The sequence below is a fragment of the Camelus bactrianus genome, chromosome 8 (assembly GCF_048773025.1).
Source record: "Camelus bactrianus isolate YW-2024 breed Bactrian camel chromosome 8, ASM4877302v1, whole genome shotgun sequence".
NCBI lineage: Eukaryota > Metazoa > Chordata > Mammalia > Artiodactyla > Camelidae > Camelus > Camelus bactrianus.
The window spans coordinates 10,760,427-10,777,539 of NC_133546.1; the positions used below are offsets into that span (position 1 = coordinate 10,760,427).

The window sequence follows — 17,113 nt, forward strand, 5'->3', positions numbered from 1 at the left end:
GCCATCCCGCGCCGGCAGCGCTGACGTTCTAAAAGGACCTAACCGTAAGAGAACCATTAGGAATTAGTAGTTTCGCCTCTAGTCACCGCCTCGCCCGCGACCATTCACGGACATTTAGGAACGCCCATCCGCCCGCGGCTTACTCGGCTCCACCAATACTTGGATCCGCCTCTCCCTGTTCTTGCCCAGGCCCCGCCTGGCCCCGCCCGCCGGGCCGCTTGGGCACCGCCCACCCACGAGAGGCCAGGACCAAGGACTACCACTGCCCTCACGTGCGGAAAGCAGCGCGTACCCAGCCTGCAGCGCGCTTAATGGAGCGGGGCGCATGCGCTTTGCGTGCGCCCGGATTTCCTGTTTGCTCCATCGCTTCCGGCGGCGTATACCTGACCAATAAGCTAGGCTCGGAGGCGGGCCGTAGAGCCCCAGGCTCCTCCCCCGCCCGTAGTTTAGGAACGGCGGGGAAAGCCCTGTGTGCGACCTGTACTGTCCGGCTGGGGGTCATGGCTGCTACCAGGACGCTCAACACCTTCCGTCTCCCGCCGTTGCCCACGATTCGAGAAATCATTAAGTTGTTTAAACTGAAAGCAGTGAAACAGCTATCCCAGAATTTTCTCCTGGACTTGAGGCTGACAGGTGGCTGGCTTATTGGTCCTCCCTTGAGGTCTCCTCCGCGTCCCTGGGGGCGTGGGCCGAGGGTACCTCGCGCGGACCCTACGGGCGGGTGACGGGGTTGGAGCAGGTGGGCGGTGGGCCTAAGGTCTGGCCTTTTTGCCGCTTTGTACTGAAAGAACGCCGAGTCCCGTCGCCCAGGAAACGTGGGACTGCGTTGCTTGCTCAGGGGCGTTTGCCGTGGGCTTTTGAAGGCCGATTTTGCAGACGCCCAGCAAACACTCGGGGAGGAAGGGTTCGCGTTTCTTGAGGGGCGGTTATGGACTTTGGAATCTCGGTATGTTAACAACAAAATGGTACTGCACGTGCTGACTTGATTGGCTTTTTATGCAGTCCAATTAGTGCAGGGATTTTATGTAACACGTTGAAAGAGTATCAGTTTCATAGGGTTCGTTATTTAAACGTTTAACTTGTTTAGTCTTAAGAAATCCTCGCGGGCGCAGATATTCCTTCGGTAAATACATATTGAATAAGCCACTATGTGCTAGAGCTGAAGATAGGGTATGGGCGTGAACAAGGCAGTCTGTCCCCAAGGAGCTTACATTTTAGTCAACATTCCCGCTCCTTATTCAAAGTCACTTTTTATGAAGTAAAACTTGGCTGCAATAAAATTCACCAGTTTAAAGTGCACAGTGAAAGTTTTGACAAATGTTTGTACTATGCCACCACTGTTTCTTAGTGATGGTTTCTTCTAAAAGATGATATTGCAAGAATAAGATGTATTACAAGTATGTCCACTAATACAAGGTTGGAGTACTTAACCTTTTTTTTTTGGTGGGGGTATTAAGGTATGTATGTATGTATGTATGTATGTATGTATGTATGTATTTAAATGGAGGTACGGGGGATTGAACCAGGGACCTCATGTATGCTAAGTACCCGCTCTACCACTAAGCAATACCCTTCCCCCTTTTGACGTTTTGGTATTTCATTCTGTTTGGCCCTTCTTTAGAAAATGAAAGGATCAGTAAATGACACCCCCAGATTTCATTTTTCTATGAGATGAAGTAAGTCTACAGAGCATGGTCAGGACGATTTATTTCTTGGACATAGAGTAGCAGTGTGGACCTGACAGTGACAATATAACTGGGTAAACTTAGTTTCAGTTTTCTCATCCTTTAATTGGAGGAGGGCTCTACTACAAGAACTTTAAAAAGTTACCCACCTCTAAAATTCTTCTGTCCTAGTAGTAACCAGAACCAGCCTTTTCTGCTAGTCATTAGCCACATTGTCTATAAAAAGCACCGTTCTGGGGACTAGAAGTCCTGAGGCATATATATATATATATATTTTTAAGACTTTTATATTTTAAAAAATTCTTCATATACATGTTCTTGTGTGAGTATTCACTCTCAGGAATAAATTCCGGAACCTGGGTACTATTATTCCCTCTTACAACAGGAACCAAAGTGAAGGGAAATTAAGGTACTTGTGTGTGTGAGCAATGCAAGATGGAACCCCAAGCTTAGTGACTTGACAGTGCCTCTTTGATACTCATTTGTATTTGAATGTGCCTGGAAAGTTTAAGGCTGACCGACTGCCCTACCTACTGTTATAGCTTTCCATTGAAAAAAAATGGGAATATAAATTCACTCCATAATAACTGTGCTTAATGTAGCATCTCTGCTCCCTCTGAGAGGCATTGGCTTTAATGGAGGGAGGGTTGGTTTTAGAATTTACATCTGAGCTGGAATCCGTTTTCCATTTGTTCTCTTGGTGAGCTCACACAAATAAAATAATGGACACGGAAACTGGAAAGTTCAGAGAACTGGGAAATTGGGGTAGTAGTTCTTAGTTAATGTGGTGTAAGGATTTGCTGTGAGAAAGCATGTAAATCACCTGTAACAAATAGATGGTTAGTGGCTGCTAATTTTCTCCTGGCACCCAGTAAAAGACAAAACTATGTTGGGATGATTGAGAGACTTTCTACCTCTAAACCTACAAAAGTAGGCTATCAAAAACAGGATGCAGAAATGAGACTGTCAGTGAATAGTGCAAGGAAGTGCTGGTTTGTTTTCAGTGGCTAAATTTCCACTAGCACAGGAGGCCCAATTGCTTGGATTTTAATACCTCAGTCAATAATATGACCAGCCTATTGTATGTTTATCCAGAAGTGATAATCGGTGATCTGCTTTCCAAGGAAGTCTTAAGGTCTGCTGACTTAAAAGAACTTGATTAATTAAAAAATTAATTTTCCCATATCAACTTGCATGTTTGCAAAGCTTAAAAAAAAACTTGACTGCTAAATTTAATTTTTTCCTGAAAATGACCAAGAATACAGATTTCTGCAAGTCCAGTGAGCTAGGAACATGCTACCATTGCCATATTGACCACAGCTAGACGTCTGTAGGTAAAAATGGAAACTGCCAGGACTTTCTGCTTCTGGATTTTTAAGCTAGCAACCTTGGAAATTCTGAATGTGAAACTAGTCTTGTTTATTCAACTATTTGATGTTCAACAATTATAGAGAAGTCGTGCAGGCTTATCCAGACAATCCATAGGACTCAATTGGTTTGACAGAGAAACAGATAGAAAATAACCTATTAGCTAACTTTAGGTTCAGGAAATTTGTCGTGGTAATCCTGCTTTTGTTAAGGGACTGGTGCAATTCAGCAGTTATGTGGTAGAATATTGAATGGCCACTATATGTTGGTTTAGGTTGATAGTTAAATCATCAGATAAAATTTTATGTAAAGATTAGTTGAGTAATGAATGGCTGATAAGAATTTGAATAGATTATTTTTCTTTTTAAAGTCCATGTGTTGAAGTTTGCGAAGGTAATCGACTAGAACTTTCTTTTCCCAGATAAAATTGTGAGGAAGGCTGGCAACCTGACAGATGCTTATGTTTACGAAGTGGGCCCCGGGCCAGGGGGGATCACGAGATCCATTCTGAACGCCAGTGTCGCTGAACTCCTGGTGGTTGAAAAGGATAGTCGATTTATTCCTGGATTACAGGTGAGAAACTTAAACGTGTCTTTTTTAGAGGGCACAAACCCAATTTGCATTTTTAGACTAGACCATGGTTCTTAGACCCCAGGATATCCCAGGATTATATAGTTTGCTCCTCAAGTTACAGATCTCCAGGCCTCATTCCAGAGATTCTGATTCCTTCGTCTGGAAGGCCTAGGAAATCTGCATTTCTAGCCAGCATTGGCACATGTGGACTGTTGACCACAGCTTGAATAAACCTACTTTATACATTGATGCTAAACAAACTGTTTCCTATCTACCGATAGCTATGCATGTCATGGCCCATTCCTTCAAAACTAAGTAAAAATAAGTAATGGCAATAATGACTCAGTTATTGGCATGACTTCTGAGAGCGTCTTTAAAATTTGGAAAATCATTTCTATAAGCAAAAGATGGAGAAGACGTGCTTCATTGAGAGGGACTTGGGCATTCAGCTTAGGCCTTCTTATAATAGGATTTTATAAGTGAAGAAATCAAGTTACACCACTGTACCTATAGATTTAAGATGAGGTTTGAATGAAATGATACGTGCATCTTTAAAACAGTAGGCAATGTCATGTGAGAAATATTTGTAGGACCTAAGTGTGTTTCAACAGGAGAGAAGCCTTGAGTGCAGGGATTCATAGCTGCCTGTCGAAGGTTGCAGTGGAGAGGATAAGCTTGTTTTGATCTTCTCTAGAGAAGAATTAGAGCAAATAGGTAAGGATTAAGGGGGGCAGATGTGGATTTAAAATGAGGGGCTTAATTTTTAAAACAGTGGCAAACAGTGGAACAGATTATATCAGGGATCTTGTAAAGGGAATTCTTCACTGGGGCATTTCACAGCTTAAGGGTTTTTGTTTGAGTTCTCTGTAATTCTGAAACTGTAAAAGAGCCCTTAGCCTTTTGTTCATATGAGTAGCAATTTATTAGGGGAGTCCGAGGGAATAGTAAAATTGTCTGCATTGTTACTTTTATATAAGAGGACAAACTGGTTTAAAATTAGTACGTTCTAATACTTTCATATGGATTAATGGAAAAGTGCTTAATTTCTGCCAGACCAGTTTGAGAAAATTTGTTTGAAAATCTAGGGCTTTGTGTTCATGCCTCTGATTTTTTTTCTTTTTAAGAAACTGTGATTTTGTTCTAATTATTTTGCTATCTCCAGTTTTTATGCTTTAAAAAATCATAAAATACTTGATTTCATCTTATTTTGCCAGCCTTTATCAACAGAATTTGTTTCAGATTAATAGCTTTATTTGGGGATTATTATATGGTACATATTTTTGATATTTTAATAGTGATTTTTGCTTTGAACCACTTCTTTAGTGAACAGTGTGTCTGTTGGAAGTGGAAGTGGTAATATTGTTATTTTCGGTGAGATCATGAGGTGATGAAAAGAAACTGAATAACACTACATAATTCCCTGCAGGTTTATTCATCCAGCCCTTTTATGGGCAAAGGGAATACTCATCTGACTTTTCCGCCTTGAAAGAGACATCTTAAGGTTAAGTCTCATCCTCTATGATGTGTAGTTCTTTCTCATTAGGCAAAGAGGTGAATCAGATTCCTCACTGCCATCTTAATTTACACATTCTCTTTGATCGCAACTAAAGCTCTTTGAAGACAGACTGTGTAAAAGACAGCAGCACACGTCTCAGCTGTCCTTCCCCCAGTCCCTGCCCTCCTAACCCCTGCCTTGTTTTATTTGTCTTGTAAGGTTTCTCATCATCTGACACACTGTGTGTTCTTGCTTATTTGTCATCAGTTTGCCCCATCTGGAGTGTAAGTGCCATGAGGGTAGAGATTTTATCTGTTTTGTTCCCTGCTTTATCTCTACAACATAGGAAAGTGCCTGGCACATAGCAGCTGTTCAGTAATATCTCACATGGGGAATAAAAAGATGGACTGTCTTTGTATGTATTTATCTAATTATCTGATTAAATTATTTAATGTCATTTAATGGTGAAAGTGAATAATTGTGTAGCATTGATTATCGAAGTTTTGTGCTCTTTTTTCTAAATATGAAGGTTAATTTCAAGGTAAATTACTGTGCAGGAAATGTATATTTGACTTAGCTGTTTTTGTAGAAGAAGCAAAATTAATTTTTAGTGTCTTATATGCAGGAAAGAAATTTGCCTTAAAAAGAAATGTTGGGTACTAAAATATCAAATAGACTTCTTTTTCCTGTAAAGAATGTTTCAATATGTAAAACCACGTTCTTTCAGAGGTACTAAATTAATCATAAAACTGAGTAAAGGCAGGAGAGTGATCTATTTTAAGGATTCCATTTTAGTGATATCTAAGCTAATAGAATTACTTTTTAAAGAAATTGTAATAATTTATGAAATGTCTTCTAGCTGAAAGTATGTCATTTGTAGCTTAATTCAACTCTTAAAATATTATCATGAGGCAGCTTAGGGGAAAGAACATAGTGATAACATATAGGCTTCCCTGTCAACATATTGTAACATAAGAAAACGTGCCTCATATGTGAAAGTATTAATGTGTGATTTTGTAGTGAACAGACTCTAGCATCACACTGCCTGTGTTTGACTTCAGGCTCCAACATTTACTACTTATGTGACCTTGGGCAAGTAACCATCTCTCTCTGTGCCTCAGTTTGCTCATAGGATTGTTATGGATTGAATGAGCGCCTTATACTTAGTGGGCACCCAGTAACAGTTTTTTCAAAATAAGTCATCAATTAAATTATCTTCATGCCTTGGGCACCTCCGGTAATTAAGGACTGATGAGGAGACTGCTCCTCTGGGAAGAAGTGTAGGAGAAAAGTAGTGTTACTCCTTTGGAGCACTAGAAAATCCCCAGTGCAGTGGAAACATCAGAGCTTGCTCCGACTCATCAAACAGCACTGGACATCTGGGATTTCTTTCTCTTAATGTTGTAGCATTTTCTTGTGATTGTGTTTCCAGGATTTTTGTTATCTTTTGGTCATTCGTTGTTGTGACATTTTTATGGCTGGGTAGACTGTGCCTTGGAGGGGAGTGAGATTCTCTGGCGCTTTGGGGAGCTGGAGGCCTTAATGAGTTCTTCCCCGCATTTCTGAATTGGAGGTAACATCATAAGTAATTTGTTTTCCTTCAGATCAGTAATCTGGACGCTTCTTTTTTTTTTTTTCTGTTTGTTTTAAAGATTTTATATGTTAATACAAATCATAATAACTGATACTTACTGAGAGTTTACCACACTCAGTACTTTGTACAGCTTTATTGAGGTGTAGTTGTTTCAGTAAACTGCACATATTAAAAGTGTACAAGTCACTTTTTTTGAAAACTGTGTAATCATATGAAACGTCATCACAATCAAGATAAAGACCATCTGTAACCTTCAAGCTTCCTTATGTTCCTGTGTAATCCATCCCTCCTCCTTCCCTCTCCTCTGACAACCACTGATCTGCTTTCTGTCACTATAGATGATTTTCCATTTTTTAGAATTTTGTAGAAGTGGAATCATACAGTAGGTGCTTTTTTTATCTGATGTCTTTTACTGAGCATTAATCACGTCGAGAGTCATCCATGTTGGGGTGCTTTTTCAGTAGTTTGCTCTTTTTTACTGCTTGCCTAGTGTTCTGTTCTGGGAGTATACCAGGTTTGTACATTCACTCACAAAGTTGGTGCACGTTGGACTGTTTCCACTTTTTGGCTATCACACAGCTGTTACGGACATTCACATGCGGGTCTTTGTGTGGATATATACTTTTTTATGTCTCATGAGTAAAGTACTAGACTTAGAATGTCTAGGTCCTGTGGTATGTGTGGGTTAAACTTTTTGTGAAACTACCAGAATTTACGAGGTGGCTCTACCTTTTAACGTTCCCAGCAGTTGTGCAAGAGTTCCAGTTACTCCACATGCCTGCTCACATTTAGTATAGTCAGTCTGCTTAATTTTAGTCATCTGAATGTATACGTAGTGGTATTTCATTGTGGTTTTTATTTGCATTTCCCTAGTAAATAATGTTTCTACACATATTTTCATGTGCTTATTTGCCATCTGTATCTCTTGGGGGGAACTGTTTTTGCAGACTTTGAGCAGTTTTTAATTTTTGTTTGTCTTTTCATTACTGTAAGATATCTTTATATAGTTTAGATACAAGCACTTTGTCACATACATGTTTTGCAGTGCTTTCCCCTCAGCTGTGCCTTGCCTTTTCATTTTTGTAGACATCAGTGTCTCATGGCGAGGAAAACTTAGTTTTTATAATATACAATTTATCCATTTTTTAAAACTTGATGCTTTTTGCATCTAAATTTTAAAATAATTGCCAAAACCAAAACTTAGAATTTCTCCTGCATTTTTTTCTAGATGTTTTATCTGGATGTGGAATCTTAAAACACACACACACACACACACACACACACACACACACACACACACACACACACACAAAACAAAAACAAAAGTGAACTCCTGGATGCAGAGAACAGATAGGTGATTGCCAGGGGCCAAGGGTTGGGAGTGGGTGGAGAAATGGGTGAAGTTAGTCAAAAGATATAAACTTCCAGTTATAAAATAAGTCCTGGAGATGTAATGTACAGCATGCTTACTATAGTTAATAATACTGTATTGAATATTTGAAAGTTGCTAAGAGAGTGAATCTTAAAAAGTTCTCATTACAGGAAAAAATTTGTAGCTGTTGTGATGGAGGTTAACTAGACTTACTGTGATGATTTTGCAGCGTGTACATAAATCTAATCATTATGTTCTGCACCTGAAACTAACATAATGTTATATGTTAATTATATCTTAATTTTTTTAAGTTGAATATTGACTTGAAAGCTTATTTTCTAAATAATGTACAAATTCTTAGAATCATAAGTGACAGAAGATTCCGTGGTTTTCAGATTAGTTGATCATTGAACAACATGGATTTGCACTGCATGGGTCTACTTATACACAGATTTTTTTCAGTAAATACATATTGCGCTGCATGATCTGAGGTTCATTGAATTGGAGGTTGTTGCTGTTGAACTGATACAGAAGGCTGATTATAGGGCTTGGGTATTTGCAAATTTGGGTATCTTTGGCAGGTCCTGGAACCAATCCCCTGCAGATACCAAGGGATGATGTAAATGGGAAGGAGAGAAAGAAAACCCTCTCCAATTCTCCAAGGGTCAATTAAGTAGGGGCCTTAATTTTGTGATCAGAGCACCTCCTCGTTTGTCTGCTCCAGGTGAACCAAATTATAAACTCTGCCAGAACTTGTTCTCTTGTCCTAAACACTCAGTAACAGAAGAAAAATAACAATGAAAGACAGAAGTCTCACTTTGGTCTTTTTGTACAATGAAAGGAGCATGAACCTTGATCCAAATCTACAATATGAAATTAAAATTTTACTATAAATCCCTATGAACCACTAGGTAATATTAGTTCCTTACAATGAGCAGAAAAATTATGAAGGTGTCCCTAAAATATTTTCAGTAAGGAAGCTTGTTTAAACGCTAGTCTTAGCAAGATCATTCTAACGCTGAATTCTCAAAATGAAGTTAATTTGCTTCCACTTTACCCTGTCTAAGTGTATGAAAGTTATGCATGTTTCAAAGTCACAGTACTTTGAGAATTTTTTTTAAAAATTGCCAAAACCCAAACAAAGGCTTTCTCCTTTGTTTTCTTCTAGATGTTTTATAGTTTTAGCTTTTACACATAGGCCTGTGACACATTGACTAACTTTTGTGTATAGTGTGAGATAAGGATAAAGGTTCACTTTTTTTTTTTTTTTTACATCATTTGTTGAAAATATCCTTTCCTCATTAAGTTGCCTTGTTACTGTTGTCAGAAGTCAAGTAGTTTTATATGTGTTGGTTGTTTGTTGCTCTGTGGGTACCATGTATGAATACCATTTATTTTGGGATGTTGACTTTGTATCCTGCAACCTTGCTCCACTCACTTATTAGTAGCTATTTTGTAGACTCCTTAGTATTGTCTGTATATATTAATATTTCATCTGTGAATAAAGACAGTTTCACCTCTATTCCAATTTATTTGCCACCATTTTGCTTCTTACTACACTGCTAAAACCTGCAGTGCAACACTGAACAGAGTGGTAGGATTATATTGAAATGTTTTTATTTTCATTCCTTCAGAATACTTTCTAATTTCCTTTCTTTTTAATATTTTTGACGTATTAAAAAGACTTCCAAAAGAAGTTCCAAATTCCCACATAACCTTCAGCTCCAGTTTCTCTTGCAGTTTCTTATCTTGACTTGTGGATTATTTAGAAGTGTATCATTTAGTTTGTAAATTTAAGTGTTTTTCAGATCTTCTTATGCAATTTCTAATTTAATGCCTTTGTGATCAGGGAACATACTTTACATGACTTGAATCATTTTAATTAATTTGGACTTGTTTCTGGCATATGGGATATGATCTGTCTTGGTAAATGTTTCTTAAAAAGAATATGCATTCTGCTGAAAAGAATATGCATTCTATGACTGTTGGGTGAAGCATAACTTTCAGTTAGGTCAGTCGGCATTACTCGGGTCTTCTGTCTCCTTAGTGATTTTCTATCTACTTGTTTAATCATTTATTGAGAGAAAGGTGTTGAAATCTTGAACTCTAATTGCACGTTTGTCTGCCTCTCCTTATAGTCCTGTCAGTTTTTGTTTCTTCTGTTTTGAAGCACTGTTACTTGGTGCATAAACATTTAGGATTGTTATATCTTTGTGATGGTTTGGCTCCTTTATCATTACAAAATGATCTTCATGATCCGTGGTGATATTCTTTCCTCTGGAATCTACTTTGTCTGATATTAATATAGCCATTCCAGCTTTCTTTTGATTAGTGTTAGAATAGTATATCTTTTTCATCCTTTCACTGACTTCTGTTTTTATATTTAAAGTCTTTTTCTTGTAGGCAGCATGTAGTGGGTCTTGTGTTTTTCCCACCAACCTGACCATCTCTGCCTTAGGTATTAGTTTTCTATTGCTGCTGTAACAAATTACCACAAATTCTGTAGCTTAAAATGACACAAATGTATTCTCTTACAGTTCTGGGGGTCAGAAGCCTATAAAGTCGAGGCCAGCAGGGCTGCATTCTTCTGGAGGCTTCAGGGGAGAATCTGTTTCCTTGCCTTTTTCAGCTTCCAGGGGCCACCTGCTTTCATGAGCTCAGGGACCTCTTGCTTCTACATCTCTGCTGTTGGCTCTAATCCTCCTGCCTCTCTCTTCCAAGGACCCTTGCGGTTGCATGGGGCCCACCTAGATAATCTACCCCTCTCAAGATCTTTAATCACATCAGCCAAGTTCCTATTACCATGTAAGATAACTTAGTCACAGGTTCCAAGGATTAGGATGTGGGCATCTCTGTGGGGCCAGTATTCATCCCACTGCAGTTGATTATCTACAACTATTTACTTTGTTATTTTAGTGGTTTATGGAAGGCGTGTAGTATACATCTTTAACATATCCCAGTCTGTCTCCAGGTAATTACACCACTTCGTGCGTCGCATACACACCTTACAGTAGTTTACTTGCATCTCTCCCCGCCAGGCTGTGTGCGGCTGTTGTCATATTTCTCCATGTGTTGTAAAGTTCACAACACAATGTTATTTTTGTTTTAAAAGTCAATTCTGTATAAAAGAGATTTATATAATAAACAAGAATTCTTACATATTTACCCATTTGGTTACTATTGTGAATGCTCTTCATCCGTATTTCCATTTACCATCACTTTCTTTCTCCCTGACCATTGTTAGCATTTATTGTAGTGTGGATCTCGTGGTAATAAATCTTTCAGCATTTGTATGTCTGAAAAAGTGTTTTATTTTGCCTTAGTGCTTGAAAAACCATTAAGTTATGGGCTTATTTCATGGAATTTTAGAGATAGTAAGGCATTGATTATTGCTAGTATTGCCTCTGAGGTTTTATAAGAGGTAAACAATGATTGTTTCTACTTGATAGGCCAAGTGGAGAGTTCATGGGATTGAGAATCAAATAGGTCAGTGTTCAGATGTCATACACGGCTCTTACTGGCTTTGTGACTTTGAGCTTGCCTTTGAATCTTTTTTAACTTAAGGTGTCTCATCTGCAGCATTGGAATAATAATTATCTTTTGTGGTTATTACAAGGATAGATAGAAATTTACGTAAAGAGCCTGGCCTATGGCCAGTAGTCAATAAATGGTTGCTTTTGAATTATTACCCTTCCCTGTCATTTTATAAAGGGACATATAAAATAATTTAGTCATCCTGGCAAAAGAAGCTGTTTTTAATCAGAGATAGGAAAAATTTGAAGTTCTTTCCCTGCTAGGAAGTTTTAAATAAGAGTTTCTGTTGCTATTTGATTATATACTTTACACATGTAACTTTCTTGACATAGATATAACCATAGTTAATCATAACATAGACAGCAATCAGCCAATAAGCGACAGGTGGCTTACAGCCAACATGATTTCCTAGCCCACTGCAAATTAGAAGTACAGGGATCAATGCTGGAAGCAGATCCACTGACAACAGCAAGGAGTAATGGTTATTACAGTCGCAGAAAAGCTATAAAAAGCAAATATTAAAAACTGAAAAAAGCACAGTAATGGGAGGTCATAACCACTGAGGCCATTGCTCTACAGGCAGCAGTGACCCGAGTCATCAAGGAAAGGGTAAAACTGGGTGCGTTGTCCTTGGCTTGGGTAGAGAATTGTGTGTTATAGTTTGGAAAGATTTCTATTTGCAAGTTTCTTTTTAAGAAATGTTAACACTTAAAGGATGTTAACATTGGTGGAACAGAAAATTTACTACATCAAACATCTAATTCCTTGGTAAGTCTGAGTTTCTACTATACCTGTTCTGGTCCTACTTAAAAAACGAAAGCTGACTTGTTGAATTCGTGCTGTAATCTTCACCCTAAGAAAAGCCTATTGTAACATTATCCTAAATTGCTTTTGAATAATAGCATTAGTCTTTTTTATGTATTCTATATAAGGGAAAAAACTGTTTTCCACTATCATATTCCATATTATGGATTCTTTCTCATATAGTTTGCTTAACAGTTCGGCCTAGCCTCATTTCAACAGTGTTTGTGTTCCTACTTGGTGGCAAGTTAGAAAGAAGGTGATGGTATCACTGGACTGTGTAATTAACGCTTCGCCCACTGTGCAGTGTTGGCTACCCTGAGCCCCTTACCGTGAGGAAGTGGCATAAAACATACAAAATGGCTGTTCGATGTAGTTTTTGTTCTCAAGGAGTTTATAACTGGGCGTAAGTTCCAAGAATTGTGTGAATTCTTTCCTCACAAAATTAGATCCAGGAAACAACCTCGGTAGACCATAGTTAGCTGCCCCCTACAGAAAAGCATTCACTAAGACCTTGACTTGTTGAGGAGAGATTTTTAGGTGACCATGTGAAGAATACTGCTGCGTTTGTTTTCTCACTTTCATTAAAGGCATTCTCTACTACTCTGTTAAGGGGTTCCTTGTACCCTTCACAAAACTTTTTTTTAAATTGAAGTATAGTTAATTTACAATGTTGTGTTAGTTTCAAGTGTACAGCAGAGTGATTCAATTATACATATTCATATATATTTTTCACATTCTTTTCCATTATAGGTTATTATGAGACATAGAATATAGTTTCCTGCGCTATACAGTAGGTCCTTGTTGTTTACCTATTTTGTATATAGCAGTATGTATATGTTAATCCCAAATTGATCCCCCTCCCCTTTCCCCTTTGGTAACCGTAGTTTGTTTTCTATGTCTGTGAGTCTGTTTCTGGTTTGTAAATAAGTTTGTTTGTATCTTTTTTTTTTTTTTTTGATTTCGCATGTAAGTGATGTCATATGCTATTTGTCTTTGTCTGACTTACTTCACTTAACATGATAATCTCTAGGTCCTTTATAAAACTTAATACCGGAGAAACACAAGTCCTCTGTTGGAAACTGGGTATAATCATTTCCAACCTGGAAGTTACAATTCAGTATGATATAATTCAGTGTGTCAGTTGTGAGACCTAACGTCTCTAGGATTTTTATGCTGTAAATCTCACAGTTTACATATATGCTGCTTCTTTCACGATTTGGTTTCCTATTTCTTCTTTTACAGCCTTATTTAACAAATGCATTTTCCTCAGAGTTTACTTCTGCCTCATTTTGGAAGAAAAGAGGATTGGAAACCAAAATAAAAATGTTAGAACACTTTTGAGTGTCTGTAAAAATACTCATTTGGCTGTAACCAAGTGCTGGCGTTCCTAGCCAGCTGTGCCTTTGAGCCCATTCTGAGGTGAGACGTCCAGAGTTTTGAAGTGGCAGGCACCAGTGTGATTCTTGAAGGGCTAAAGTCGTGATCTTCCCCGCCCCTTCACCATTCCCCAGGTGGCACTGTGAGAGTGGAAACATTTCTCTCTTTTAGCAGTGGGTTATGTCTTTCTGTGTCAATGCTCAATATTATTAGGTGTTTAAATGGCTGCTGCCTGTAATCATACTATCATTTCAGTTTACAGCGCTTTTTTCCTCCGTAATTGCTTCAGGGCCTTCACATAAAGCTGTGAACACTGGCATTCGTTCCTTCTGCAGTGGGGAGTGGGAAAGGGGGAGACCAAGCTACAAAAAGTAGTCCGGGCAAAGGTAGGCCTTTTAAAGAATGGGAGGCCTTGGTTTGTTATTGGCTGATACATAAGCCCTAGAGGGAATCCCCCAAAATGCAACTTTAAACCTAGGAAAGGAAGATAAATAAATGTGTATTGTATCAGTTTTTTGCTATGCGACTGTGTGGAAAAAGTTAACATTTCAAACATGTTGAATTATCAGAGCATGTAAGTGCCAAAGAGCCAAATTTACATTGTTTTGTTTTAGTCTTAATTACTGATTACTTAATTATTTTCTATATATTGACATCATGAAACATAAGGTCTTAGTTCTGCCTGTTTGTTTTTGGTATGCTAATTTGTTTTGTGTTAATTATGTGAAGCATAATTATAGAAGAAAAATTTAATGTTCTTCATTGACAGGGAATGCTATCATTAAATACAGTTTTTGTGCAGTAAGCGCCTGTCCCAGAGAGAGCTACCTCCTTTTTCATTTTTATAGTCTGTAGAGGTTATATTTTCTAAGATTGTCTGGAGCTCATCAGATTAAGTTTTAGCAAATCATGGTAACTTGAATAATCCAAAAGTATATTAATATTAGATGGCTCATCCAACTAAATGACTCCCAGACCTAAAATGTTTGGCTTCTAACCAGTGTACAAATTTCAGCTATGTATTTCTGAAACATTATTTGTGTAAGTCAAACTGATTTATCAGTGAAATACATTTTTGCAAGTTTCTTGACCTGAACAAATTTTGGGAGCCCCGAATCTCACAGGCTAGAAGAGGAATTTTCCATCTTCATAGAAAACTGAAAGCCCTTTGGTTATTCACTTATTTATTCACTTACCAAATATATATGCAGCACCTACTGTGTACTGTTGTGGCTACAGGGTACATTAAGGTAGATAAAAAGCAGGTGCTGCCCTTAAGGGGCCATATGTTACTCGGAAAAGAAATCTTTATATACATAGTTGCAATACATAGTGCTATAAAGAAGCGTGTGCAAGACAAATTGTTGACCCCAAAGTGGGAGTAATCTTCTCAGTGTCTTGTGCCTTCTCCTCTCTGGTTTCTGTAGTGCCACTTTCGTCCTTCCTCAGTTGCCTGAGTTAGTCAAGAGGAGAGTTAGGAAAGGAAATCAGCTTTAATTGAGTTAGCGAAGCAGGACCAAAGGATGCTCAGAGCAAAAGTTCCCTGAATTAGAGCCAAGGTTCTCTGAGCTCCCTGAGCTGAGGTTTAATGTGGGGAGAGGGTCACCTCTTCCTTTGTAATCTGCTGTAGACGTGTTTGTTTTCCTTGATTATACTCCTGCATTTTAAACTTTATAAGCTCAGGGATTGCATCTGTTTTGTGTTGTTGTTATTTGCTTTTTTCTTAAGGACTTTAAGAATCAGGCTTTGTGTTGGGTCCAGAGTACTTAACACGATATAAATTTATAGATGGCTTGGGTGTAAGGCTCTCTGTAGTTGGGTGCCAACACCTCGGTACTGTGAGAGCATTTCTTAAGGAATGGAGCTAAGGTAGATATAATGGAGGAAAAAAAGATAAAGCAAAGCATGCTTTTTTTTCCTCTATTTTTTTTCTTTTTCTTTTTTACTCGGAAAAACAAGGAAAAGAAAGGAAAGCAAATAGTTAGAAGGCACAAATAAGCTGGGAGGTAGCTTTTGATAAAACATGCAGGATAATTCGCTAGGTCGAAAGCACCTGTGGATCAGAAGCTACTTCAGGGATACTCTGGTCAAGGGAGTGTCTCAGTGCCACGTGCGTGCGGCTTGGCAGTGACAGATGACTTTCTATTTGTTTGACTCTGCTCATAGATTAAGTTAAGGGTCTTTGTAATACGTAAAATCCTTTGTATATACTTAGGCTATAAAGACCTAGTTGAATTAAGTTTGTCTTTCATATGATTTGCTCCTGATTAATTCTCAGTATTTTATTATAATGTCTTTAGTCTCTAATTTTAAAACATAGATGAGAGTGGAGTTTTTGCTAAATCTCTATAGAAATACAAGTCATTCTGAGGGTCAAAACTATGTTACTGTATTATTTGTGAAGTTATGAGCTGTTGTTACACTGTTACCTGGCACTGTCCCCAGTCATTCATATGGGTTAAAAGCCTTAGTATCACAATTGTCCACTGCAGTGGACACCGCGTACTGCTGGTTCACTGATGATCACTCTTAGTCTCTGGCTTTTCACATTGATTTAACAATGCACAGATGTGATGAAAAAAAAATTAGTTCCACTGTTCTCCAAAATGTATGAGCTCATTTTATTGACCTTCTTTTAAACTAGATGCTTTCTGATGCAGCACCTGGAAAACTGAGAGTTGTCCATGGAGATGTGTTGACATTTAAGGTAGAAAGGGCTTTTCCACAAAGTCTCAAAAGATGTTGGGAGGATGGTAAGTGACTTTGCATTGGTTTTCTTATTTTCTTTTGTGATTGTTTATATTACAAATATTTATTGTATTATATGTTACAAGTATTTATTATTATATGTTATATTAGAAATTAGATGAACAGAATTAAGTAGGTAATGTGCATTGCAAGTTTTTTCTGCTTTCCCGCTTTATTCCAAAATGTGAAATCTCTGAAGTGTTACTTTTTCTAAGCGGTGAAAAAAGAAGTGTTCGAGTAAACCAAGCCATACCCAAGCCTTTCTTTTAACTTTCTTTCCATTGTCTTTCCTATTCAATGACCAACCAAAGCATTTTTCATTCACGGGCAGTGTTTATTGGGTACCTGCTATGTGCCCCAGATCCTTGTAAAATACAGATATAGTAGGGTGTTTCTTGCCCATAAAACCCCTTAGAACAACTGGAGGAGCAGTGTGGGTGCACCTCCAGAGCTGCCACCGTGTCTCTGGCCTCTCCATGGGCGGGCTCCTTCAGAGACGCCAGCGCTGCCCGTCCCCTCCTTCCAGCACACCGCCCAGCCACAGTCGCAGACACAGTGACACA

General features: G+C 38.4%; 1 protein-coding gene across 1 annotated transcript in view; it reads left to right on the plus strand.

Moving 5' to 3' along the window:
* The first annotated feature begins 429 nt into the window (after positions 1-429).
* The window catches only part of TFB1M (transcription factor B1, mitochondrial), a 57,820-nt gene continuing 41,136 nt past the window's right edge, over positions 430-17,113 (plus strand). The window contains exons 1-3 of the mRNA XM_010965739.3: positions 430-633; positions 3,475-3,626; positions 16,447-16,555. Coding sequence (XP_010964041.2) covers positions 501-633; positions 3,475-3,626; positions 16,447-16,555 — 394 coding nt within the window. The 5' untranslated portion in view covers positions 430-500. The remainder of the gene's footprint in view (positions 634-3,474; positions 3,627-16,446; positions 16,556-17,113) is intronic.